The 27,159-nt window shown below is 44.4% G+C and overlaps 3 protein-coding genes across 4 annotated transcripts in view; 2 read left to right on the top strand and 1 right to left on the bottom strand.

Annotated features, from left to right (window-relative positions):
• LOC105020322 (ATP-sensitive inward rectifier potassium channel 1-like) overlaps positions 1-8,755 on the bottom strand; it is a 35,830-nt gene extending 27,075 nt beyond the window's left edge. Inside the window, exon 1 of one of the 2 annotated variants that reach the window (XM_010887257.3) lies at positions 8,696-8,755. The gene's annotated coding sequence lies outside the window, so the exon portion shown is untranslated. The remainder of the gene's footprint in view (positions 1-8,695) is intronic. The other variant, XM_020042785.2, reaches the window with a different exon arrangement.
• e2f7 (E2F transcription factor 7) lies at positions 1,600-11,658 on the top strand. The gene is made up of 12 exons (XM_010887258.3): positions 1,600-1,768; positions 2,478-2,570; positions 3,105-3,621; positions 4,209-4,457; positions 5,277-5,435; positions 5,660-5,797; positions 6,129-6,317; positions 6,524-6,611; positions 6,846-7,164; positions 8,134-8,296; positions 8,516-8,898; positions 9,892-11,658. Exons 2-12 carry the CDS (start codon positions 2,478-2,480, stop codon positions 10,045-10,047), a joined length of 2,454 nt encoding a protein of 817 aa, XP_010885560.2. The 5' UTR covers positions 1,600-1,768; the 3' UTR covers positions 10,048-11,658.
• Positions 11,659-17,675: 6,017 nt separating this feature from the next.
• csrp2 (cysteine and glycine-rich protein 2) lies at positions 17,676-25,162 on the top strand. The gene is made up of 6 exons (XM_010887261.5): positions 17,676-17,992; positions 20,691-20,811; positions 21,868-22,036; positions 22,845-22,974; positions 23,668-23,761; positions 24,957-25,162. Exons 2-6 carry the CDS (start codon positions 20,700-20,702, stop codon positions 25,031-25,033), a joined length of 582 nt encoding a protein of 193 aa, XP_010885563.1. The 5' UTR covers positions 17,676-17,992; positions 20,691-20,699; the 3' UTR covers positions 25,034-25,162.
• Positions 25,163-27,159: the final 1,997 nt, after the last annotated feature.

Raw genomic sequence — 27,159 nt, 5'->3', positions numbered from 1 at the left:
TGCCAGAATTCTCCTCCATAAATGGGACTTCATTTGAATGCAAACCCAGTAGTAGCTTCCTATTATAGCAGCACAAGGCACATTGTGATGTGGTTCATTATGAATACTTCCCTACTGTACAGGAATAACAAAACAAAAAAATCTGACAGATAACGACACAACCACAAAGCAATACAGAAATAAAATGTTATATAAACGTTTTGATGCAGCTAAAATGCTGGTAGTCGGAAAGATTAAAAGCACTGCAAATGGCAAACGCTTACGGTCGGTCAAATTCATATTGATATCCCAGAATTCCCAGGGGTCTTAGGGAAATGTCAGAGAGGGAGGCTTGACACAGACAAAAGTTCAACTGCTCAATATTTCACCAGGTCGAAAACTATGTGATCAGATTATGCTTAGATTTTGGAGTTTAACTTAGTGGTAAGAATCTACTGCAACAACATTATAATAAAAAAATGTATACATATATATCGACACAAATAAAGCCTAATCTGTGCAGTCTTTGGGTTTAATAAATCAATGAAAACAGTTCATTGCTTTTGAATGCCTTGGAAAAATTTAAATAAAACATTGAGTGTCCATGTGGAACTATCTGTGTGAGAGTTTTTCAACAAGAGGAGACATAGTTTTGAATCCACATGGTTACACAAAGTAAATTTCCAGACCTGTTCAAGTATGTTTGCCTAATTGTGCAATATATTCATTTATGAACCAGGTGGTTCAAGCATTGAATGGTGATTGGCTAAGAGTATCTACTCCCATGGTATTAAAATAAAATTTACTTTTATTGTTATAATTGCATAGGTACGGATTATAAAAGAGCAATAAGGCACATCAGAGGTTTCTAGAATATAGCAAGTACACCAAGCAGAGGCTTTTTCCAGAAACTCCACCATGCAATGAGATAAGAACAGCCCATCCCTAATATATTGTCCATATAACCATTGTCTTGCTTAATTCTGCAATCGATTAACACATTTATTTTAATTATGTTTATTGAACACACAATATTTGTTATAAATTGCTTATTATTTCATATTCTAAAATAAAAAAGGCGTCTTGAAATGTTTGGCGGGGATTATGTAAAAACTCGGACAACTCGAGAGACTTGGAAAGCCTGAGGGCGGGGCACTGGGTACTGGGGTCCTCTCATTACAACTTTTCGCGCGGTGTCACAGGTAAAATGAGCGGCACCCACAATCCGTGTCCCATCTGTTTCCCAGAGCCTGGAAAGCTCATTAGATGAAACCCCGGTGGGTCCATAGGTGTATACACAACAATAAAGCATATGTGATTAGGTTTATTATTAGGGTTTCTAAGGTGCGTGGCTAAGCCACTCTGTGAACAGCATAATAGCACTCACTGAACAGTACTTGACTTCCAGCTCCAAGTCAAGAACGCGCGGAGTGCCCCGCCAAGAAATGTCTGTAGGCGTGGTTACTGCCCCTTGCCGATTGGATGAATCAATATTACGGGTCTCAACATCTAGATGTCTATTGGCTTAACTAAGTGAAACGCATGTGAGCGCCAGAAAACAAGCTTTAGCGGGTGTTTTTGGTTATACGCTGACTCAGTAATGCAATTCCAACTCCAGTAACGTCAGTAGGGCAGGAGTTGCTCATGAATTTCAGCAGGATCTATGGAAAGCCCGCTTATTTCAGAAAAGACAATTATGGTGATTTGAAGAAACAACGTGCCAACTATACATCTGTATAACTGGACATACATTATTGAGACATATTTCTTAAGAAACACTGAAGTGAAGGTGAGTAGCTAAATAATCCAGAGTTAGCTGGCTTAGTTGGCTGGGGGTTTTGCGAAGTTTCAAGCAATACAGTACAGTACTAATACTTTAGCGTTAACGTTACTTACATCTTATCCTGCTACTAATAGTAATCTAGCTTCAGTAGATAAATAACATTCGGTAATGTATACAATCATTTTCTTAATAACTGATTAACAGTAATACTCTCTTGTCGTAACATGGTGGCTTGTAGACAGTTAACACATAGCTACTCATGATTAAATGGGCCAGAAACTACTTAACCTGTAATTACATGTACATGTCCGTTTTAGCCAAAATACTTGCTTAACAAAATCCTATTTTGCAGTTTATTCATATCATGTAATTACCGTTAGCTAAGTAGTTATTCTGTATTTACCTGCCATCAGAGCATTCACAGTAGTAGTTAGCAATAGTCACAAATAGGATTGGATAGAAAGCAGCTAACTAGCTACAGTATGTCAATCATTTAGAGCTAGCTAGGTGGGCTAGTAGGTCTTTGCGCCAAAAACCCACTGACATCTTGTGATGACCCTGTATTACACCGGTCATTCTATCTGGTGTGTTAGACTAACGAAAGTTGTGTCTGAGGGATGGGTTAGGGTTAATGAAACTAGCTAAATTGCAAGTTGCTTTTCTGTTCACAACAACAGCCTGAACAGAGGCATTTTTATTACTGACTGTTTTTCAGATGGAAGTTGAATGTCTAACTTTGAGAGATCTCCTAAGTCCCAAGAAGAGTAAAACCAACTTGGAGGAAGTTGGAGGCAGAAATGATCAGAAGGTCAGTTATTTTTTGTAATTCTGTGTACAACCCATTTCATTGCTTTTTCAAGACTCACCCAGAAACATCATTCAATTTGTCTTTCCATGAAGTTGTTACATAGGTCTACAATGGATTAAAACTGGGCGGATGCTTACCTTTTTCCTATTTAATGCGTGTACACATTGTTCTGTTCACTCTTGTGATTTGAAAAGCCAGGTGATCAGCCATTTCTTATTGTAACCTTGGAGCCAATTAGGATTTAGTGTCTTGCTCAAGGACAGAACAACAGACTTGTCTGCTCTGGGATTCAATCTTGCAAACTTATAAATTGTTAGGCTACCATATCTCATGGCCTTAACTGTACATACGTACATACATATTTACATACGTACATACATACATACACGTAGACACACACACAAAAAAAAGATCTTGAGTTATACAGATGTTATTACTATATTTTGCTACATATAAATAGTTCTACTTACAAATATACTTCATTTCATATCACTGCTCCCACATAGAGTTCATAACAATTCCTCTCCTTCATAGGAGAACATCTTTGTGGAGCGAAGGAGGACTACCCCACACAAAAAGGACACTACGGTTACCATGCTGCCGAATGGCAAGAAAACCGCCACCCCTGAACACCTCCACATCACCCCGGTTAAGAACCCGGAGCGCGGCGCCCAACCCCACCTGGATCCCTGGACCCCCACGGCCAACCTGAAGATGCTCATCAGCGCCGCCAGCCCGGACATCCGTGACCGAGAGATGAGAAAGGTGTTGTTCAGGCCCATAGAGAATGAGAGGGCAGCGGGAGTGATGGATGTCCAGGTTGAAGACCTCGACATCAGAGGGGTGCCAGGTACCCCCTCGACCACTAACTCTCCTCAGTTTGATGCCGTGGAAGAAGACGAGGGTGTGGAGGAGGACGAAGGTGAAAGGAAGCCAAGCAGGAAGCAGAAGAGTCTGGGCCTTCTGTGCCAGAAGTTCCTGTCCTTGTACCCGGACTATCCCACCTCTGACAACACCAGCATCTCATTGGACAAGGTGGCTACCTGCCTCGGTAAGAGCCAGTGAAACCAAGGAGGGATTTTTTTTAGCTGCTCCTGGGTCATGTTCATTAGGGTATTTTATGGAACAAGTACAGGTCTACGTGTTTCAGTCACCTCCAAATAACATTTTTATCACTTCTCCATTCAATGTCTGGAGAATTTCAAATTGCCAGAAGGCTGTTGAAAAAAAACCCTAAAAGCTGCTGTAATTGGAAGTCACACAGAAAGCAAGATAATAATGGAAAAAGCTAATGTAATATCCATTTGAAATATTGGATTTTTAGAGAGTGTTGCTATGGATAGCGAGTCATTTTTGTATCTGTATCCCAGGGTACTTTCCAGAATAGAAGAAGGATGCGGTATAAAGAAACAATGTCAATTTCTGAGACAGGATGCAGTATAAGGGAGATCATGTCCATTTCTGGGACAGGATGCAGTACGAAGGAGATCATGTCTGTGTCTAGCAGCACAGGAAACATGAATTACCTCACCTTATCATTTCATCTCCATTGTGCCAGATAGAGGCACCTTAGTTATAGCTGAGTCGTATAACTAGTTCACATTACACTAATACCACGTGGTGTCTGTTTGTCACTAGGGGTGGAGCGGCGGCGGATCTATGACATCATAAACGTGCTGGAGTCTCTGATGATCGTGGGCCGGGTGGCCAAGAACCAGTACGTCTGGCACGGACGCCATCGCCTGGCCTCCACCCTGGCCGAGCTGCATGGGCTGGGCCGACAGCAGCTCTACCACCTCCACATGGAGCAGGCCGGGGAGGGTGCCCTCAGGGCGGGGGGCTCAGCCGGCACCGCGGAGGAGGGAGGGGGCGGAGACTCTAGCCACGGTGAGTAGGACTGGCGTTTCACCCCGATAATGGTCGCACGTAGCTCAGTGCATAGCCTGGGCATATGGGTGTCATGTGATGGACAGTGGTTGGATGATTATTCAGTGTGGGTGAAGCCTGACGTAAAATATGGACTGGACATTTGCCTTTTATGTTTTAACCATATGTCAAGGAAAGAGAGTAATGATGTCGGATTCTGTCTGAGTTCCAGTAACTGTAGGTACGGTTAACTTTAACAAGGCTGAAATGTGCATTCTGTTGAACTGTCTCCGAAACAGGTCTTGGGTCAGTTCTGTATTTACTGTGCTGGTGCTGTTATTAGTCAAACTGTTGCCTGACTAATTAACTCCAACAGGCGTTTGGTATCGGTGGTTAATATGTTCCCCTTCCAAACCTCCGTTGCCAGGCCTCTGCTGTAATCTTCCAGTCAGATTAGCCAACCCGTTCACACGGCACATTTGCTCGTCACGCACACCGAAATGCGAAGAATCCCATCACCCCAGAAAAAAAAAAGTGTGGCGCCTATCTCCGGAACGAGGAGGAACGGCTGTAATTGGCTTGTGCTGAAAGACTAATGACTACTGTTAATTTAGAACCGTGTGTGTTCATTTGATACTGTGTCTGGTGGAAACACACTTGCCCCCATTGCTGCTGTATTGCATCAGTGCCGTTACGTTAAACCACTGCTGTTGACTAGACCTTTCAGGTTTCGGTGACTGACAGGTGATCTGTGTTAAAAGGCGTGATATCTGATCCAGTGGCGGTTGTTTATTTGGTCGCTGACTTGGTTTTTGGTGGTTTCGCTCGTCTGTTTTGCAGCAGCTGCCAGCAGGCGGAAAGACAAGTCCTTGCGCATCATGAGTCAGAAGTTTGTCATGCTCTTCCTGGTGTCCAAAACCCAGACGGTGACCCTGGACGTGGCCGCCAAGATCCTCAACGAGGAGAGTCAGGACACGGCCAACAGCAGCACACACAAAAGTAAGCCTCCTGGTTCCTACACAGTCCTCGGTTTTGACCAGATCCCATGATGACGTAGCGAGCGGACGGGGGGGGGGTGGGTGGGGGGGGGTCTCTCGCACGATACGTCGACGAGGATCATCGGCTGGGCCCTCTCAAGTCCCAACACACTGCCAGCTTCGTGGGTGAGATCACTGTCCGTCTTCCGTGTACAACAGTCTGACACCGTAACCTGTCGTCTGCAGCCAAGGTGCGGCGGCTTTATGACATCGCCAACGTCCTGACCAGTCTGGGACTGATCAAGAAGGTCCATGTTCAGGATAAGAGGGGGAGGAAGCCGGTGTTTAAATGGATCGGCCCGGCTGACTTCCACACCGATCCTGGTGAGTCCGACTCAAATGAGTTTCTGTGTTTGTTCCAAGAGGATAGAACTTAAACGCATTCATTAAAATACTTTCCAAAGTGGTGATCAGGGTTAAAAAAAAATCTAATAATAATCAGTCCTGTAGAAGATCTAAGGGAAACTCTACTGTCTATTAACCAGTTTTACAGTGAATATGAAGATGTATTGGATGTATTTTAGGTGGATACTACTTCCACTGAGCATAAACCTGTCTGTTGACAAATTCCAACAGAGTGGAAAAGAGATTGGAGTCCAGGTTTACTTCACCCTTCACTTCAGAACTCACCGACCACTCTGGTGTTTTTTCACAGAGGCCTCTGAGGCGGCGGCGGCCCTCGAGCGCCCGCAGACCCGTCCAGCCGCGCTACGGCCCACTGCGGCTCTGGGCAGCAGGAAGCAGAAGCTCTCGCGTCACGCCTCCCTCGGCGCGGTGTCAGCCCCCGTGGCCGATCAACGCCGTGCCAGCTCCGCCCCCAGCAGCCCACGCAGAGAGCTAACGGGTAAGGGGCGATGGCGGTTCACTTCCCAGATGGGCCGCATGGCTCGGTGGGGCGGAGCTTGGTTCTGACCGGTTCATTGTTAGGAGAGGTGACACGGTTAGGGTGACAGTTGTTAGTCGAACGTACACTATGAACCTGAATGGTCTGAAGGAAGTTACACCTGTTAATGTAATGCAGTATCTCCTGTCTGCCTCGGCTCCTTCCAGGTCTTCTCCCCCAGCCCGTGGACTATTCTAGAAAGTGTGAGAGCATTAGCTCCGTGTGCAGTCTGCCGTTCGGAACCACTGACACAGAGTAAGTAGCACGCGCACAGACACGCGTCCAAGACTCCCATTTCCGGCCGGCCACTTCAGCGTCCCCGGGGGGTTTTCTGTGATTTATGACCAGAGGCCGAGCCACCGCTGCCTCCGGGGCTGATGCCGGCCCGAGTGTTGCTGGAGATGGGGCGGAGGAGGGGACGTGCCAGGGAGAGGTGCTCCAAACGGCCGAGAGAAGCTGTGGTTTAAGTCGGTTCCTTTGTCTTTGCAGCGACAGCCACTCCAGCGGTGGACTTCAGACTCCCAGCCTCCCCCCCCCGGGTCCAGCCCCCCTGGCCGGGCCCGTCCACCCATATGGGGGAGCGCCGACCGAGCACCAGCTGGCCTTTCTGCCAAGCATGTCCCAGGCCGTTGTCATGCTCTACGGAGGCCCGACGGCGCAGGACGGGCGTGACCACCTCACCGCGGACGCGCCAAAGTCCCCCGGGCCCGGGGTGAGCATGCTGGGAAAGAGGAAGGCCGACGAAGACGGGGAGAAGACGGCGAACGGAGACAAGAGAGGGTCGTCGGACATGGAACTACCGGTGAAGGTGAGGTCGCGGCGCACAGGCGAGGTGGACATGCGTAGCGTGACGTCCTGTAGATCCAGGCACATCACAACGTACCGTGATCCGTATCGAAACAGGAAGTTGTGGCTGAACGTCTCCTCGTCCGGAAAATTGCAACGAGCAGTTTGTGTCGCTTCCATTCGAAGCTGTTGGGATTCGAAGTCCGAGGACGATTCTGTTTACGGTCCGGTAACATCGGTCCTAGTCTTGGCCGGTTTCCCAGGTGACCAGTACGGGCTTTGTTTCAAATCTGTTTTATAAGAAACACTACAAATAAACCATTACAAATGGAGACAGGGTGGGTTGTTATGCACTTCTTTTGTCAATAATGATCTTCCCTATAATAACCTTTTGTTTACTACCGCAAGTAAGCCACCCAGCTTTTACTGCCGGGAAGTCACGCACGCACACACACACACACACACACACACATACACACAAAGCAGTCTGTCTAAACACGCCAACCACTAATTAGGCTCTGGTCTAAAGGAGAGCACTGGGTAGGGTACATTTGGGATGCGGTGCTGATGTCATAGTGGTCACACCAGGGCCCTCCCAAAAGGCTTTGTCCAAGTTGGAAGGGATCCTGTCCACTAGGAACGTGTCCAAAATGGCACACTAACCCCTGGGTTAAAGGATTTAATTATAGAGAAATTATAGAGAGATAACCAGTCAAAAGTAGTGTACTTTAGAAGGACTATATGCAGCTATTTGTAATGAAGTGCAGGACTCTGAGGTTAATTACATGCCATGGTGAGGGACAACTCGGCGTGCATTTCAAGGTTCCAACACAACCATCCACGGACGTTTTATCCTCCAGAGTTGCTTTGTGAAGTTGTACTGATCGATTGGGTCGTGGAGACACGGAGACAAGTAGAGGACAACATCACGTCAGTACATCCCATCGTCAGCCTACAGTCCCCCAAATACCTGATGTGTTTTCTTCTCCAGAAGAGTGATGGGAGGAGTTTGGAGGGGAGCAGCGTTCAGGTGAGCCCGAGGACCAGCTCCCCTGGGCACCGAGAGTGGGCCCCCAGAGATGTGGTGGACAGACCCGGCCCCCGCGGCGACTCGGCCCAGCCCTCTCACTACCTCTGCGTGCCCAACTCTGTGGGTATGTCATGAACACACTTGTGTGCTTTATGTTATATTAGGATCCTCGCCGAGTGGCCTCGGTCATGGGGTTTGGTGGCCTTTTATCAGTCACGCCTTTCTCCTTAGATCTTCTCAGGATTTTCGGCTACGTGTTGGTTGAACCCAGACGGGCGCTAGACAAACTTATGCCACCGTACGGGGGGAGAACGTCGTCCTCACTGTCCTCTCCAACCTCCAGGTCTCAGCGCTCTCAACTTCCTGCTCTCGGCCGGCCCAACGCCGGGCAGCCTGGCCCTACCCGCCGGCACGGTGCCCGCCCTGGCCCTCCCCTACGTCCTGGTGCCCTCCTCCACCCTCTCCCCCTACCCGCGCTTGGCCAGCGGGGGCGATAACCCTGCCAACCTCAGTTTCAACCTACCCGCCATGATGTCGCCGGGCCGCTTTTTGATGGGAGGGGCGGGGCCGTACGCTGTGGCCGGCGGGACCGACTTCGCTGGGTTGGCAGTGGCTCCAGCTCTCTCCATTCCAGAACAGCCCGGGCTGTTCATGTCCGGACCAGTACCTCCTCACTCTCCCCTGGAGCCCAGGGGACCTGTGAACGTGAACCAGACAGAGCCACAGGTGAGACAGGCACCAGCAGACAGACAGGCACCAGCAGACAGACAGGCACCAGCAGACAGACAGGCCCAGATTGACAGAGAGGAAGGCAGGTAATGACAGGCAGACGTACAGACAGACCGGTAAGCGGGTGCTCACAGAAGGAAAGGTAGGCAGACTTTAACTGGACCATGTCCTAGAGGGGGAGCAGGTGTCGTGTTTTGAGGATGTCACGTGGTCTTTGGCCTTTCGGGTAGCAGACAGAAACACAGGAAATGCCACTATCAGCCATGACTGTTTATAACGGCGAACCACTCCACCGACCACAGTTCAGCTTTTGTTCGAAAAGGAAAGTTGCCTCAGCCAGTTCCGGAGAGTTAATTAATCTATAGTCCATTAAAAGAAAATTAATGGTCCCAGATGTATCTCTGATGATGTCTTTGTGCGCCCCAGAAAATACCTCTCAGATGTTGGCTTTAGCGCCCCAAGTGGTACCCTATTCCCTCCTACATAGTTCACTCCTTTTGACCAGGGCCCATGGCACTTCCACTATGTAGGGAACAGGATGATATTTGGGATTCAGACTCTCTCTGGGCTTTCGAAGCCCAATTAAGGGATACTGTAAATGTTGGCACAAGCAACTTCTGTATCCAACATTAATCAGCCACATTCACAATCTCCCACTCATACAGCCATATGTTCCCTCTCCTAACACTGACCCATTGTCTTTACACTAAGTGGTATATTTTAAACTATACGTTGTTGACTCTGCTCAATGTTGCTTCGCTGTGTGTCTTGGTGGCCCCAGCCTCTGGCAGCTGAAACATAATCCTCACGGGAAAACGTTCCGTTGCTAAGAAGTAGACTGGTTGTTATTTTGTGAGGCTGGTCTTTAGAAGAGGGGATGCATAGCGTCCCGGGGACACTTGTCTGCCAGGGTTGATTATTTGTCTGGAGTTAGACACTCCCTCTAAACGGAGTGGTTTCAGGCCCTCACTCCCGTCTTTCTGTCCACAGACACCGCAAAATCCCAAAGGACCTGCAGCCGGAGGTGGCTCCAAGGCCTTCTTCCAGACGCCGGGAACCATGGAAACGGGCGCCTGTGCCCCTCTGGTCCGGCGACGAGGCTCCGCCCAGAGGAGGCTGGACATTGGCCACCCACCATCCAGTTAGAAGTCTGGGAGCTCCGAAGGGGGGCGCGGCTGTCGGTTAAGACCTCATGGGCCCACTCGTAGTGGCGTGTTGGACACTGGTGCGCCGCCAGGCTAAACGGGTCCTGACCGGGAGAGCCAGGGCTTTGCTGCCAAACACGCACACGCCCTTAACGTACGTTGCTCTCAATCCAGTAGGGCCTCGCCACATTACCTATGAATGAACGATAGTCTGAACAGTATCGCCTTTGACTGACAGCCTCATGATAATGGAGGGCGGCGTTATACCCAGACACCAGGTCTGTTTAGCATTTCCCCATTCTAATGGGGAAATTACATTGGGGGGGGGTGAGCGGTAGCTGATCCTGGATCTGTGCCTGAGGGATACTTTGCCCTGGAGAGTTTCGTGACCGGGCTGTGACACGGGAATATGGAAGGCGTCCGTGTTGTCTTCTGCTGTTCTAGTGCCCCCCTGTGGTGGGAGTAAGGCACTACTGTTGGTTTTATTTTCCAGCTTCCCAAACAAACATGATTGGGTAACTTTGACAATCCCTCCTCCCCATTACCTACAACATATCTCAATGTTATTTATATATATATATACACATATATTTATATATATTAGCTAATACAGTATATGTGATGAATTGGGACTGTTACTTTTCCCACCAAGTATCTAAGACTGTCCGGTGTTAGAAATAGTTTCTCTTTAGCTCAATTCAGGAAAAAAACGATATTGACAGAAAAGCAGTTTATCTTCGGTGAATAATATCAGTGGGAGCTACGTTTATACTTGATGACAACATTTCAGAAACTGCTATTGATCATGAACGTGTTTGAGAGGATCGAAAATGCTATGTGCCTTCAGTAACTCGCTGCCTGACTGACTGGTTGGCAGATAATGCACCGTTATTTATTATCCGAGGTGACTCGTACATCGTTTTGGTCCTCTCAAAACACAAACAAACAGGTCATGATATCAGGAAAACCTCGTTATCGTTTACAGTCTCCGACACCTGTAGTGTTTAGCAGGGCACCAATCCACAAACCACTAGTTAAGTATTTACCAGCCTCCGGTCGTGCTTTTGGGGTTTTCAAAATCCCGGCGAGGGTCTCTGTGTGCTTATGCAACTGCATGCGCACGGGGAAGAAACAAAATTCTTTTTTTTATGATTTTAATATTCCAAGATACTTGAATTGTGAGTTATCCAGTGGCATGAACTGGAAAGTGAAATATCGAAGTACTGTATTTAATGCATTAACCGACTGGTGCTCTGTGGTTTATCCACTCTGAACGTACTTGAGTTTGAGGAATTTGCATTTACACCAAAGGGTGCACTTTATCTACTTAACCAGTAGATATGGAACTAATGTACAGCAATGTCTTTATCTATAATTATTTTTCTATACTGTGTTGGTGTTTTTCATAATTGGTTTAATGACTTATTTAATGCTGCTTCTTATTTGATAATAATTGCACTGATTAGTCTTTATAGTTCCATCTGCTACTTGGTAGGAAACCTTTTCTAACATTACAACTCGAAGTCCTTCAAGTTGTCCTGACTTGCTTTATGTTATGGGCCAAACTGTTATCTTCTATAGGCATCAATACACTTTGTAATAAAAGAAGTAAAAATGGCAAGCTGTGTTTTGCGTTGTCTTAACGGGAATGCAAGTGATATGAGCAACTATTTTATTTTTTACAGGTATATCTAGCATTCTTCATGCAGCTTGGAAAAATACACTGGACCCCTTAAGAGTACACAGTGAAACATCTAGAGAGGTCGTAGGAGAGGGTTAGTTACTATGGTCTGGCACTTGACTGCTATTGACTGAGCTGGCCAGTAGATGGCAGTAAATCACTCTCAACACAGCGGTTTGATTACTTAGGTCCTTGAAAATACCTCCTGTTCTCCTTTCCTCTAATTAATTCATCTGACATGGACATAAAAGCTATGAAAAAAGTTTTATTTCACTAATTAAAGCCATTCTAACGATCCAAACAGCCAACTAATTCTCCAATGTCACGTATGATACAACCGGTACTCGGAAATGTCCGCATCTGCAAATTCTGCGTCCATGTTGGAAACTTTAGGGATCATCCATAAATCAAATCAGAGCTGTCCAAATGGACAGATGTTAGAGGTCATATAAACGTATCCAGTCATATCCAAGAAATGGATGGCAAAATCCCAAGTTATTCTCTTTCCCCTGGTTCTTCATTTACTCCTAGTTTTCCAAAGTGGAACGAGTCTAGGGACTAATTAAACCATATAGTGGCCCCTCATAGCAAGTTTGGAGCGATGCAGTCTTCGTGAGCTAAATGAAATCCCACAAGGCCCCACATTATTTGTTAGTATGCACAATTTCACATAAAAAAGGTTGAGGTATGCAGAACTACAGTGGGGGGAACAAGTATATGACACACTGCCGATTTTGCAGGTTTTCCTACTTACAAAGCATGTAGATGTCTAATTTTTATCATAGGTACACTTCAACTGTGGAATAATTAAATAATTAATTTGCATTTTATTGCATGAAATTAATATTTGATCACCTACCAACCCAGTAAGAATTCCAGCTCTCACAGACATGTTTTACTTTAAGAAGGCTTCCTGTTTTCCACTCATTACCTGTATTAACAGCACCTGTTTGAACTCATTGCCTGTATAAAAGAGACCTGTCCACACACTCAATCAAACAGACTCCAACCTCTCCACAACGGCCAAGACCAGAGAGCTGTGTAAGGACATCAGGGATAATATTGTAGACCTGCACAAGGCTGGGATGGGCTACAGGACAACAGGCAAGCAGCTTGGTGAGAAGGCAACAACTGTTGGCGCAATTATTAGAAAATTGAAGAAGTTCAAGAGGATGGTCAATCTCCCTCGGTCTGGGGCTCCATGGAAGATCTCACCTCGTGGGGCATCAATGATCATGAGGAAGGTGAGGGATCAGCCCAGAACTACACGGCAGGACCTGGTCAATGACCTGAAGAGAGCTGGGACCACAGTCTCAAAGAAAACCATTAGTAACACACTACGCCGTCATGGATTAAAATCCTGCAGCGCATGCAAGGTCCCCCTGCTCAAGCCTGTCCAGGCCCGTCTGAAGTTTGCAATGACCATCTGGATGATCCAGAGGAGGAATGGGAGAAGGTCATGTGGTCTGATGAGACAAAAATAGAGCTTTTTGGTCTAAACTCCACTCGCCGTGTTTGGAGGAAGAACGATGAGTACAACCCCAAGAACACCATCCCAACCGTGAAGCATGGAGGTGGAAACATCATTCTTTGGGGATGCTTTTCTGCAAAGGGGACAGGATGACTGCACCATATTGAGGGGAGGATGGATGGGGGCCATGTATCGTGAGATCTTGGCCAACAACCTCCTTCCCTCAGTAAGAGCATTGAAGATGGGTCGTGGCTGGGTTTTCCAGCATGACAACGACCCGAAACACACAGCCAGGGCAACTAAGGAGTTGCTCCGTAAGAAGCATCTCAAGGTCCTGGAGTGGCCTAGCCAGTCTCCAGACCTGAACCCAATAGAAAATATTTGGAGGGAGCTGAAAGTCTGTATTGCCCAGCAACAGCCCCGAAACCTGAAGCATCTGGAGAAGGTCTGTATGGAGGAGTGGGCCAAAATCCTGGCTGCAGTGTGTGCAAACCTGGTCAAGAACTACAGGAAACTTATGATCTCTGTAATTGCTAACAAAGGTTTCTGTACCAAATATTAGATTCTGCAATTATTATTGGTTAGTAGGTGATCAAATACTTATTTCATGCAATAAAATGCAAATTAATTATTTAAAAATCATACAATGTGATTTTCTGGATTTTTGTTTTAAATTCCGTCACTCACAGCTGAAGAGTACCTATGATAAAAATTACAGACTTCTACATCCTTTGTAAATGGGAAACCTGCAAAACCGGCAGGGTAACAAATACTTGTTGTCCCCACTGTACATGATTCATTTGTACTCATCTGAGTATTGACACTAAATTACATCTTGCAAGTCAACCAGAGGGATTTTTTTTCATTTGAAATTCATACATGTTTTATTGAAGTGTGTCATGAATCACATTTTTCTGTTCCCAAGACTGTCCAACAGGTTGATGGGCCTCTCTGAGTTACGCCTCAGTTCCAATAACGGCGCAGGCACTCCCGGCAAGCTGGTCGGACCGAACAGCTGGTCTGAATTTCACTGTGTATGAGAGAACGCTCGTATTTAAGAGGACCAAAACTGCTATGCGTCATGGTTCAACTGACTGATGTACAAATGATGATTAGCTATTTAGGGTGCAAGATTTTGAATCTCTTGAAACATCAATTTTCAGGGGCACTCCAGCAGTCACCCATGACTTGACCTATATGGTGTTTTTATTACAAGAGCAGTAAACCTGATGGGTTGCTGCCAGTGGGTTAGTGTTTTGTTTGCCTTTTTACGACCTCACAGGAATCCGCTAAATGACATGACAGCACATTCTGACTGGGCACTAAATTAATCTTCCCATTACAGCCAATTACATCCCGTTAATTACACCCTCCGGGGGTACTAAGCCATAGCCAGACGTTGCGGAACGTTAGTATTTGAAGTAAGCCGTCCGGCTTGAGGGACTATCTTTAATTTAATTTACAAAATGAAAGGTAAACTCAAAGGTTTTAGTTTAATTTCATACTGGTTTTTTTTTTTTTGGGGGGGGGGGGTAATATCCAAATTTGGTGCAGAGCATAGGTCTTCAATCCTCTCCTGGGGACCCCCCAGTGCAATCCCTGGGATACATCTAATTGATGTAATGGCTGGGGGGGTCCCCAGGAGAGGTTTGAAGACCTATGGTGTAGAGTGAATCCACTTTTGCAGGTCGGGAATAGCACAACAAACCTGGCATAAGGGGACGTTTCCACTTAAAGACGGCATGAGACAGCCAAGCGAGTCAATGGCTCTGCGAGAGCATCCAGGCAAATGTAATACATCACCTGATCATAGCTGACAGGGCACTCGGCCAGGTGAAAACAACAAAAAACATCTTAGGCTTCCTTCACAAAAATTCACCTAATCATAGGAGAGCTGATTTAGGATCAGTTTCACAGCGGGACGGCTGATCCCAGTACACAGCGGGACTGCTGATCCTAGACCATTACTTCTACTCATTTTTGGTACTTTTTAATTTCTCTATGATAAGGATTTTATACTGAAGCTCCGAAGGTATAAGTCCTAGAGAATGGACACATGGGCCTAATCTGAAGCACTGCACAGTATCTCCGGCTCTGTGTCAGTCCAAGGCCTTTCAGCTGGAATGCAAATAACTTGAAATGTCATTTGGAAAGAATTTAAAGAACAGGAGAGGAAAACTGGCATGTGAAATGAAAAACATACGGAACAGGTACTGCAGCCTACCTTCTCCGCCGTTTAGGGTCAGAAAGCCCTGAATAGTTTAAGAAAATCCCAGAGCCATGAGAGGGACCTCCAAAGCCCTCTCATGGCTCTGTTAAATAGTCTGAAGAAATGACCAAAACCACCTGTTTTTCAAGTTGCATTATGCATGTTTTCCACTGACTTCTCCCACAAAACTAGGTCATCGCATGGTGACTCGGTATTAGTCCTAAGCTGTCCGGTTTCCTATGTAGTACACTACTTTTGACCACAGTACTAGTCCTGGTCCAACGTGGGGCACTGTGAAGGGAAAAGGGCATCATTTGGGCCACTGCATGTCCTCCAGGTGTTGCATGAGAAGATGTGATTCTGTGGATAGGCAGCCATCTTTGTCCTGTCACTGTACTGTTCATTATGGTGACCTTTGGTGAACTATTAAAACTTCAAAGGACTTTCTAAAATGGTTATGAACACCTACAGTATGCATGGGGCTATGTAACCTTGCAGGGCTAGAAAAGCACTCTCTGACCTCCTTTCTAAATAAAATTACCATATTTTTCTCCCCTCCCATTTGTGTGATGCCAAATCAGGTATTAGGGCCATAGCAACAATTTAGCAGGTTTGGTAGAGATAAAAGAAACATGTCCTCTGATGATAATATTGCTGTGGAACAGTCATGAAAATAATCCACTATTTAACAATTGTCACACCGAAGCCTGGTTTTTGACAACGCTAACAGTACCCTTAGGCACAAAACAGTTTCTCTCTGACTCTATAACTCTCATCCTGGCTGCTCTGCTGTGGACTCAACAGCTACTCAATAGCCCTGTTCATACCTGGTGCTCTGTTCTGTATCCTTATCATATGCACATTCAGGAGTAGACTCCTAAAAGACACATGATCTGATTCTGAGTGTAAATGGCCAAGTTCTGAACAATACCTAGCGTTATCAATGTAATACTGCAAGTCAATGTATATGAATATAGAGATCTACTGGGTTCAGATGGTTGGTTCAGATACATTACCCCAAATGGTATCCACATACCCTATAATGTACCACCTTTGATTGAAATGTCTAGGGAAGAAAGTGTCCTTTGGGACACAGACTTAGTGCTAAGAGTTAGCATGTGACCTCTGGCCTTCTTATGTCCTTCATCCATTCAGAAAAACTCATGTTGATGTCAGACTTTGACAACATGATGCTTCTGGGTGGCACTGAAACCCTGACCAGAGAGAAGGGAGTATTCTCCACTGTGTGATGACGAGATTCTTCCAGAACTCATTCTCTCTTCGGCCCGTTACGACTACGGAGCCCAATATGTATTTATCATACTGGAGCACCGACAGCATAGTGTGTGATGGAAAGACTACGATAAACATTTAGCTCTGAGCAATATGATTTACTATATTGACAAGTCCTGCTAATACGAATTACATAATGGGCGAATAGCGCAGATATTTATCACTGAGTGGGAGGTTACACAATGGATGTCCTTTCTAAGCTGAATACCAGTCACAACCCACGTCTTGACGAAGTGGAGGTCTTTGCTCAGCATTATGGGTCATTTTTACACAGCTGTGTGAAGTAAAGGAATCGGGTGAATTCCTAACCTACATAACCATTATTAAAGGAAATTGTTCAAACTGATCTAAATCCATGCCTTTAGAGGCAACTTCATACAGTACTGTTCGGAAACAATCCACAGATCTATAAAGTAGTATCATTAGGCTGCTGTTGGGACATGCAAAGTAATCATTCAGTTCCTGAAACATGGCCCTGATAGGGGCTAGGTGTCAGTGAACATATACAGACAGCCATCCATTTCAAACTGTCTACATTTCTACCCCCCTGAGCCTTCTGTTTTCTCCTCGTTATCTAGAGTCTCTCCTTGTCCAATAAGGCAGGAGGAAGTCTGGTGTTTAGTCAATATACCAAGGCCAAGCTGTTCTTTGGCATGACTCATGGACAGCCTGCTTATGGTGTTTTAAGGTTAAAGAGGAAAGGTATAGTACTCTGGAATGCAATATACAGCTAGAACTGCAATTCCTACAATTAGGCCAACACAAGTCAAATGACTTGGCTTGAACAGGCAAAACAAAAAATCATGTTAAATTACTGAGCTTGTTCAGTTTGTTTTTATGTTCTGGAACATTCATATGTACTATAATGTACTAAACACGGGAGGAGTCGGTGGTCGATTGTGGTTTCGAAAACCCAAGTCCTTTAGATGCGTCACTGAGTGCTTAGACCTACACCCACCAAACGGGAGTAAATATCCAGCTGTGATTTTTAGAACATTCAAGAATATTTTGTGTAGGCCTACGCAGGAGTTTCGTAACGTAGTGAAACGTTCTAGCGAACTGAATTCACGTAGTGCAAGTCCTTTTCTGACGAATCGTGAGATAAAATCAACGTTTTAGCAAAACTTTGAACTCACCTCCTCTGCCTTGCAAAACCACTCCCCTCACGAAATCCCACATGCTTAATGAATCGGAGTAGCCTATTTTCATCACTTCGTGTAGTTGGATTCGCCAAAGGATACAGCGTAGAAATCTTGGATAAAACACAAGGATTCTCTTAGAATCAAATAAAGGTCAGTATGAATTGATCTGTGCCACAGAACGTAATCTACGGATAAATTTGGAAGACGACAGGTCGCTCTGGTGATATAACTAGCGAGGCTACTTGTTTACTATAAAATAAGCTGCAATCATATAAAGAAATATCAGCCTATCGACAGTAGTTGGTTACTGTTTCGTAAATGATTCATTCTAGTTTACGCGATTAATAGTCATATGTTATCGAAAACAGTAAATGCCGTATTAGATTTATAGATAGTTTTTCGGGTTAATGCACATTGCTTAAATTAGGCCATTTGCAAATCGTTTTTAATCTTCAATTAACCACCTAACTGATTCTGTACGCCATACATGTTCTGATGTTCTTTAAGTTGTTTTAATTCTATTCAGTCTTTTTTTTTTTTAAATCTAATGAATTGACACTTCTGTTTACCAAATGCGATTTTGGTTTACGCCTGCTATTACCAGGTGAACAGGAACTGTCAGACGTTACATGAAAATAAATACATCCCAATTACAGTTTGAAATCAGTGTCTATAGTGACGTCTGGGGGTTCCTGTGTCATTCCAGGTTCTTAAGCTGACCCATATATGTTATACAGCTGTTCTGTTATTTATGGGCTGCATTTTATGAGTCCAGTGTAAATCGCTTCTTGTGACGATTGACATTTACTTTATCATTTCAGGTTGTTAGGTTAGGATAGCCTGCATTTATGATTTATCAGTAGAATAACAATATAAGTTAAACGTTTTATTTAATTTCATATATAAATAAAATTAAGATTGTATTTATATTTTGTACCCCTTTGGGTTTTAACTGAATAGGCAATATTGTGATTTAATAAAAACAAGTTGGTATTAAATCTCACCCTTAATCTGCTCTCATTTCCCCCAAATCATAATACATTAGTGTTAACTCCTGTTAGCCTATTATTTAAAAAGAACTCAACACAAACATACACAAATATAGTATATTAAAACTGTGTTTCACATTGACTGTACGCACTTAACTGCAATACTGACATTATGGAAAATATGGGATGCATGGCTTCGAACCTCTGAAAGTGGGGGAGAAATGTAGTAATTGCAGTCATGTCACAGTCTGTAATAACGGTTGGAGGGTAGCCAGCATCATGCCTGATTAATGACTGGTACTGCTCTGTGATCTCCTTAATGAACCAGTAAAGGAACCAGGCAAGTTCAGCCCGCCCGCGATTAGAAGAGATTAATGTTGTTGTCGCTGGCTGGTTTCAGTCTGCGGTTTTCTATGTCTTTAACCATTACGCTATTTAAAACAGCGGCTCGTGTTGGACGTGATAAGTGTCTACTGCGGTGCAAAGGGAAAAGGCCGTACCTGCAATTTTGTTCTTGTCATTTTTGGAACAACTGCGCATTAGTGACGTTATGGAGTTACGGCCTCTGCTTATGTATTAATATATGTCATCGAAGCGTTTCTGACACCCATAGTAGTTTGAAGAAAGTGTAAAGCAAATAGTGTTGCTGCAATGGTTTATAAAAACGTTACATATAGGTTTTAAGAATGGCCCATTGCTCTCGAGGGAAATGTTAGTGGAGATACCTTGGTGTCTGCGTTTTAAAGCACATGTAAAGAAAGATTAGGCTACAACAGATAGGCAGTCTACTGAAATTACTTTTTAGCTAGCTTAGGCTTGTGCGAAGGCTGTAAAAGTACCGAGTGGATAAATATTTTCGAGGGACAAAAATTGGGACCTCTGAGAGGGGATTTAACCTGGGTGAAAATTTAAACAACATCGTGGGCGTTCCCAAAAGACGTGGACAACAGAACATTTGTTACAACAATCACACGTGGACAACAGTCACCCACTCAGTAAAAGACGATCGCTCTAAAAGAAACCCACTCCTGTTTTTCTGGACATCATGGCTATGTCCCGATGGCTCCCCATTCCATTTGAGGTGCTCTACTCTGGTTTTATGGACCCTTAGCTTCCAGTGGGTTGTCAACAGGATTGTACAGTCTAAAAGGCAAACAGCACATTTTGAATATGTCTGTCAAAGTGCACACAGTGTCTCGCTGATAGGAAGCGTGGTATTTCATAAATGATGTGCCTCTCTTCAAGTTTGTAATCGGGACACTGTAATCAATGTTGGTATTAATGTCCTAAAAACAATTAAACATGGTGAGCGTGGGTGTCGTCGGTCCTCATTCCTTTCATGTGCCCAAGGCCGCAACCACTGTGGCTTGACTCATGTTTTCCACAAGACATTTCAATAACCATGTCACCACTCTTGTTATACCACTGAAGGACCCCTTTTTGAAATGGACTATTGTCCTCACTAGACCCACACTAGCCTGATTTTGAGCGTGGACTTCCTGAACACGGGGGGGGGTTTGTTGTCTTTTGCTGGTATCTCGTTGGTCCAGGAAGGTGTCACAGATGTGTTGTTCGAGACAGGAAGGACTGACCCCTTCCCATGTGTTTCCGCTTCTCTTTGAGTAGACCCTGACCATGAGTTAATTCTTCATATCCTTCGCTAGAATTGGTCGAGGTCATGCTAATTCTAGATCTGTAACTAGGGGAAACCTCACCCCACACAGCATGGGTTTCAATCAAACCCACTGTTCTTTCTGCAAAAACCCATCTCTATCTTTCCCACACTTTCCTGTCAAATAAAGCATAAAAATACCTGAAGAATATATTTGTAAGTTATTCCATTTCTGTCTCTCCTACAGTACAAAAAAATGCCGAACTGGGGAGGAGGCAACAGATGTGGCGCATGCCAGGGGTTGGTATATCACGCCGAGGAGGTGCAATGTGATGGAAAGAGCTTCCACAAGTGCTGCTTCCTATGCAGTGAGTATGATATCCTTTCCTATTCTCAGTGGAACAGCTTACCTGGAGGTTTTCTTTAGAAAAATGCAACCATTTGGATAGACATGCAGTGTGAAAACTTGCTTCTCTAATAGAGTTTTTACAAAATGAATCTATAGGGAGTTGGCCCTATTTCTGGTGTTTCTTTTTGCAAAGTTCTGCAACATTCGGCTAGTGAACCTGGCCTTGTTTATCCAACATGGCTGCTGTCCAGAAGCCCCAGAAAGGCTTTTAAAACAAAGCCAACTGTGTTGTTCTGAAAGAATTGGACAGGCATTGGCAGCTGCTCTGCGTTACTTTCAGATAGGCTTTATTGCTCATACCCATCCACAGAATAATAACCATGAAACAATACTTTAAGAGTTGTGATAGGTTGGTGAACTTAGATTCATCCCGGTTCAGGGTCTTATGCACAGCATTGACATATTTCTCATCAGATTATGTAGCTCAGTACAATGCAGATGTTTGAATAAGTGTTTGGCTACCAAAACACAGTACTTGGGGATTTCTGTTGGGTCCTCACAATGGCCGCTTTGTTTAGAGCAGGCAGCCATGGCATGAGTTAATGAGCAGCAAAGGCCAGTAGGCCTGTCCCAAATGTCATTCTATTCCCCATTACCGAGCAGTCATTTTGACATTTAACCTGATGGGGTTTTTCACATTTCTTGTGTGGAAACAAATTCAGTTTTTCATTGCAATTATAGTCACTTCACACAGGATGCTTTTACAGACTTGGCCCTGACCTGAGGTTAACAAAAAGTCTGCGATGGAGTCAGATTGCACCTGATTCACCTAATTGAACTAAACAAGGACACATAATCACAATGTTTTTAATCGTCACAACTCGTGACTAATGGGCATTTCCCCTCCATCCAGTTCTCTTTTTCTCTTGACTCTTTCTGAATTGTATCCCGCTCTTACATTACAGACTCAATCTGCCACTGAGAAATTAACAGAAATGAACACAAAGAGATCTAAATGGAGTTGATAGACAATTCTGTCATGTACTCAGCTGAATGTCTTGTTTTCTTGTTCCAGTGGTCTGCCGGAAGGGTTTAGACAGCAACAATGTGGCCATCCACGACACCGAGATATACTGCAAGTCCTGTTATGGGAAGAAGTATGGACCTAAGGGCTATGGCTACGGGCAGGGGGCTGGAACCCTCAACATGGACCGCGGGGAGAGACTGGGCATCAAACCAGAGCAGTAAGTGTCCAGACCCAGGTTTCAGCCATAAACACATCTAGAATCAGCGTTGCCTCTCCTAATTCTTTAAAGAGAAATGGGGGGGGGGGGGGGGGATATGTTATGACCCTGGATCAGCGTTTAGGGGCAACTTTACCCTTAAGAGTATTCTTATGTTTATAGGTGTGTGGTACTGTGTGGTTGTTCACAGTGATATTGTAAAAAACCCAGCAGTTGATAAGTTACTTAATCAGTGCCAGTTCTGCTAATGAATACTGTAAAACACATGTAGTTAGAACACACGTAGTTACAAGCTGGGAGACTTTAAACTCCAAGGTATCAGGGCTCGTACGTAACATCTCTAAAATAAGATATTTCATAGACAAAGAGGACCTGAACCTTGACGAGGCTATTATACTATTATATTGCAACATTAACTTCTATGCACACCAGAGCGGCCCTGACCAGGCCCTGATTGGCTCCTGCTCAGTGTTCAGTGACCACGTCTCCACATGGAGTAATTTACCTGGAGCTTGTAGTCTGGTATCAGGTGACTGTTGTTATAAAAGGACTCCATTATGTTGCCAAACCACAGCCTTTCATATAGCCCTGCTGACCGTCCCACTCAATCCACACTGTCCCTGAGACAAAGCCACCCATTCAAGGCCTCTTTGTTAGGCAGCGCCGAGACTACGCCAGCCCGAGTCTACGTAGCGCTTACCCAGGACCATCAGAGATGAGGCCTGGTGGGAGCCAGAAGGCGACAGAACCAGCCGGGGGTGACCTGTTTCTAATGCCTCTAATGCTGTTCTTCTGTCCACACCTCCAGGACCCATACTCACAGACCGACCACCAACCCCAACCCCTCCAAATTCGCCCAGAAGTTTGGGGGCTCTGAGAAGTGCGCTCGTTGCGGGGAGTCGGTTTACGCTGCGGAGAAGATCGTGGGCGCTGGCAAGGTGGGAAGAGATGTACAGTGAGAGCTGTAAAGTGGATTCCGGAATCAAGGTTTTGTTCTAGTGGCTGCCGTTAACTGAATATAGGTCGGTTTACTGTGAAATTGGATGGATTTACTATAGGATTCACATAAAACAGAAATAATTTTTTCTGCCATAAGCTTTTTTTTATTTATTTTTTTTAAATACATTTTGGATTAGGACGGCTGGCTTCTGGACAGCTGGTGTGGAAATCTGCAGTTCTAGCTGGCTGACTAAGGGGTTTCAGGCAAATGTAGCCCATCATGTCTATATTATGGCAGCCAGATGTCATTTCATCCTAATGTGGACTGGTGTTCCACTGCAGGGGAAACGCACTATGCACTGGGCTTTCAGAAGAAAGCTTTTCGATGGGCACCGCAGGACACGTCTTGATGGTCATAAATTGGACATTACGATAGTGGGCAGGGGCCAAAGAATGGGGTACAAAGAAAGACTGCGTGGGGACATGAATTTCCCGATATGGCATCCAGATTCGACGTCGGAACTATAGCTCCATCAAGCGACGATGCAATTTGCACGTATAGTACCGGAAGTGGGGAGAAGTGTTAGAACCTATCGCCAATGGAGTTGTTCAACTTTTCTGATCTTGTCTATAATATCTGGTGTGTTTTCCTGTCGCTGGTAATTAATAGTCTCTTATCTGATCCTAAGCAGCCATGGCATAAGAACTGCTTCCGGTGTGCCAAATGTGGGAAGAGCCTAGAGTCAACCACGCAGACAGAGAAAGATGGCGAGATCTACTGCAAAGGTAAGAGATCAGGTTTCTTTCTAAATGCCCTTTCAGGCTTGATCCTGCATGGTCACCGTAGCGACTCTACCGGTGTGGGGGGGGGGGGGGTCACAGGTTGCCCCAGTTACTGTTCCTGGGTCAGTTTTGAATTTCCCCCCACTAATACATGGGATTCAGGGGAAGTAAATCGTAGACCTGTTACTTGAGGCCAACTTCACCCCCCCGGAGCAGTCACAAGCCAACTCAACTCTCTCCTGTCAACAAAGGAAGATTATGTGATTAGAGCAGAAACCAAACAACCGGATGGACTCGCTTTAAAAAAAGTACACTGCCAATCCAAACACTCACATTAGACTGTTATACCAGGTGGCATTGGGTTACTAGGGCACCGACTGGGCCTGTCAAGTCATGATGCCCTAATCTAAATGTTACAAATACATTATGCTCAATTGCTTAAAAATCAAATTCTCAATGGCGTTGGAATGTTTTGGCTAAACATGAGCCTACACAGTCGCACAGACAGACACAGCCCTCAGTGTTTTTTTCTTAGCAGGAAAAACATGCTGATGCATAATTGATGTATCGCACACTTCACTCATCAGTTGTGATGCAAGGCCTGGGTCAAACAACAGTTTGTAAAAATGTCGATTTTTTTGAAAATCCATTGCGCTTGTTCTGCACAATCACATTGCGAAGAGCAAAAAGTAAATGTCAATTCTTTATACTCACTTTTTAATTTAGGTTTTGCTCTCTGTAATTGTTGTAACACAGCACAATTGCAAAACATTTTAATGAAATAAGTTGGCTTTAAAGAATTCCCTGGGGTTGTTTTCAGACCGATGTATTGCAAATGATATTGCAACCAGACCTGCATTAAAATCTCAGAAGTGATGAGGAATCTTTAATCCCAATTGTCTAAATCTTATCCAAACCCCACAAAAGATTAATCAGATATGAACTACTGATGTCCACCGTATTGAAATCCTTGTTGATTTCAGTTCTGCTGGTAATTTTTCCAATGTGATAACTGTAATCCATTCATTGCATAGGCAAGCGTAAGGGAAGAGTTCACAAGAATCTGTGTTTTCTTTTCTTAATTAGCTTTGTGTTCAAACACAGCGTTCTTTACGCCGATCACCCACTGATCAACAGTGAGTGACACGTTTGAATGTCAGTTTTCACTCATGGGTCTTTCTTCTCCCCCCCCCTTCAGCATGTTATGCAAAGAACTTTGGACCTAAAGGATTTGGATATGGCCAAGGGGCTGGAGCCCTGGTGCACGCTCAGTGACAAACAACATCCACACAGGACAATCACGCCTTTGTACATTTCTGACTGAAAAAACCCCACCGTACTCAAGTGCCTTTGCTTGTGATTCTCAAAAGGGGGGGGCGCAATAAAAACAATTCCAAAAAACAGCTGTTTAACGTGTGACATTTGTTATATAGATAAGGAGGGAGTGCATATAGATGAAGGGCGTGGCTGGTAACCCTGGCTTGTTTTTATTGCTATGAATCAGATTGTACACACACATTTAGCCCTTTATCCTTAGAATAAAAACACACAAGTAACAACGCTTTCACATTTGAATGTATTTTATTATTAAAGCCATTAAAATTTAACCATGCCCAATATTTTTTGATCTGAAACGGAGTTACAATGATGTCCTGAAGAAGGCGAAGAGGCACTGTAGATGATCATGTGCTTTTCACATGGTGGGAGGTGGGGCAAAACTGCATATTCATCGGAAGAGCCAGTGTAAATATATCCTGATCCCAGACCTGTTTGTGCTGCCCGCGACACCGAATGACAGGAGCACAAACAGAATGGCAGCAAGGCTTGTGAATATTTCTCTGAATCGGATATTAATCAGAACCTGCATGAGCTATATGCTTGTAGGCTGTGTTTATGATGACTGCTTTAACCCTTATAGATAGGAAGCATTAGCCTTAGCCTGCGAAATGATACACCAGGTACCCAACTGATGACGCTGGGAAACCTCTCTACACCTGTGTACGCTATCCCGGTTTACGGTGCAGTATGACAACACGTATGATTTCCGCTTTTAGAAAACAAAAATCGGTGTCATTATTTCTTTTGTGTCTTGCTTTACAATTTGTACATCCAGTGGTATAACAAACCCAGCAATATGACATAGGAAAAAAAAAAACAGAGTATTGTCCACCAGTATGGAACATTCAAATATATTACACTTTGGCAGGAGGTGCCATACTTGATATCTGGCGCCTGCAGACCAAGAAGGAGGACTTGCACTAAAGATACGCACACTGGATTTCTTACAAACAAAAAAAAAAAAAAAAGAGAACATAACGAAGAAAGTACTTGCAAATACTGAACATTCACTATATACAGAGACATGGTTTGCTGGGGCTATCACTGGGCAGCTTGGATGGCGACGTGGGAGAGTTAACAGTATGGCGACAGCCCAATGTCCAAGCATCACACATGCAGTGGGTTTTGCAAGGTTAAAATGCCTATACACAGCAGTGTCGGACATCACTAAAAGCTACAGTCATACAATTGGATTATAATCGGGAAGTTTTCCGTTTGGTTGGATGAAATAAAAAAGAAAAAAAAAATTCTTAAAAGGAGCAGCTTCAACTAACACTGACAAAAAAACTAAGTCACTCACCGGAAAAAAATAACTAGATTGTTTATGTACAGATGCACATTCTTTACATTTCAGTCCGCCCTGGTGCTGCAGCTGCGTAGAGTCCACTTGTGGGAGACTGAATGACCAATAAGAGATGAGAACCCAGAAGAAGGGGAGGGGTCTGAGGCTATATACTTTGTTTCTCATAGGGCCCGAGCTCCTTCAATCTGTAAACATGGGAGTATTTGTTGGAAACGGCGCAGGTCCGCCTATTTTTCTTCAGTAACGGCAATCCATAAAACCAAAAGGTGATCAGTGCATTGTCATTGGCAAAGAAATGGAAATGACAAAAAAAATAAAATAAAAAGACTTTAGGAATAACACACATGGCATGAACCTTTCTTGTAAACTCCCAAAACCACCCTAATCAGTCTTGGTTGGAATGAACTTACCTTCCTTTAACTCTAGTTAACCTCTAAAACTACATTTATATTAATACATACCTGTTTAAGTATGTGTCTAGTTTTCTGGTAAAGATCACAGGGCACCATGTCAAACACCCATATAAGATTTGAAGATAATATTCTCTTAATAAAAAAAAAAAAAAAATTCAATGACATGAAATGTAAAAAAAGAAATGGTACCATGACATCATAGTTTTACCTATAAATAGCTTTAAAATAAATATGCTTGTATCACATCATATGTGGGATATCGCTTCTATCTGTCATTTAATCACCCTGTGAAATTGATCACTGGGAAAGCTACCCCCCCCCCCCCCCCCCCCCAAACCATTGCTAAA

The sequence above is a fragment of the Esox lucius genome, chromosome 23, assembly GCF_011004845.1.
Source record: "Esox lucius isolate fEsoLuc1 chromosome 23, fEsoLuc1.pri, whole genome shotgun sequence".
Lineage (NCBI taxonomy): Eukaryota > Metazoa > Chordata > Actinopteri > Esociformes > Esocidae > Esox > Esox lucius.
This window is presented reverse-complemented; position numbering and strand designations above follow the sequence as displayed.

Bases quoted from the DNA above. Each gene is read 5' to 3' on its own strand.
- e2f7 (XM_010887258.3), top strand. From the start codon at position 2,478: ATGGAAGTTGAATGTCTAACTTTGAGAGATCTCCTAAGTCCCAAGAAG. The intron at 3,622-4,208 runs GTAAGAGCCAGT...GTTTGTCACTAG, and splicing joins CAAGGTGGCTACCTGCCTCG to GGGTGGAGCGGCGGCGGATC. The intron at 5,798-6,128 runs GTGAGTCCGACT...GTTTTTTCACAG, and splicing joins TGACTTCCACACCGATCCTG to AGGCCTCTGAGGCGGCGGCG.
- csrp2 (XM_010887261.5), top strand. From the start codon at position 20,700: ATGCCGAACTGGGGAGGAGGCAACAGATGTGGCGCATGCCAGGGGTTG. The intron at 20,812-21,867 runs GTGAGTATGATA...TTCTTGTTCCAG, and splicing joins CAAGTGCTGCTTCCTATGCA to TGGTCTGCCGGAAGGGTTTA. The intron at 22,975-23,667 runs GTGGGAAGAGAT...GATCCTAAGCAG, and splicing joins AGATCGTGGGCGCTGGCAAG to CCATGGCATAAGAACTGCTT.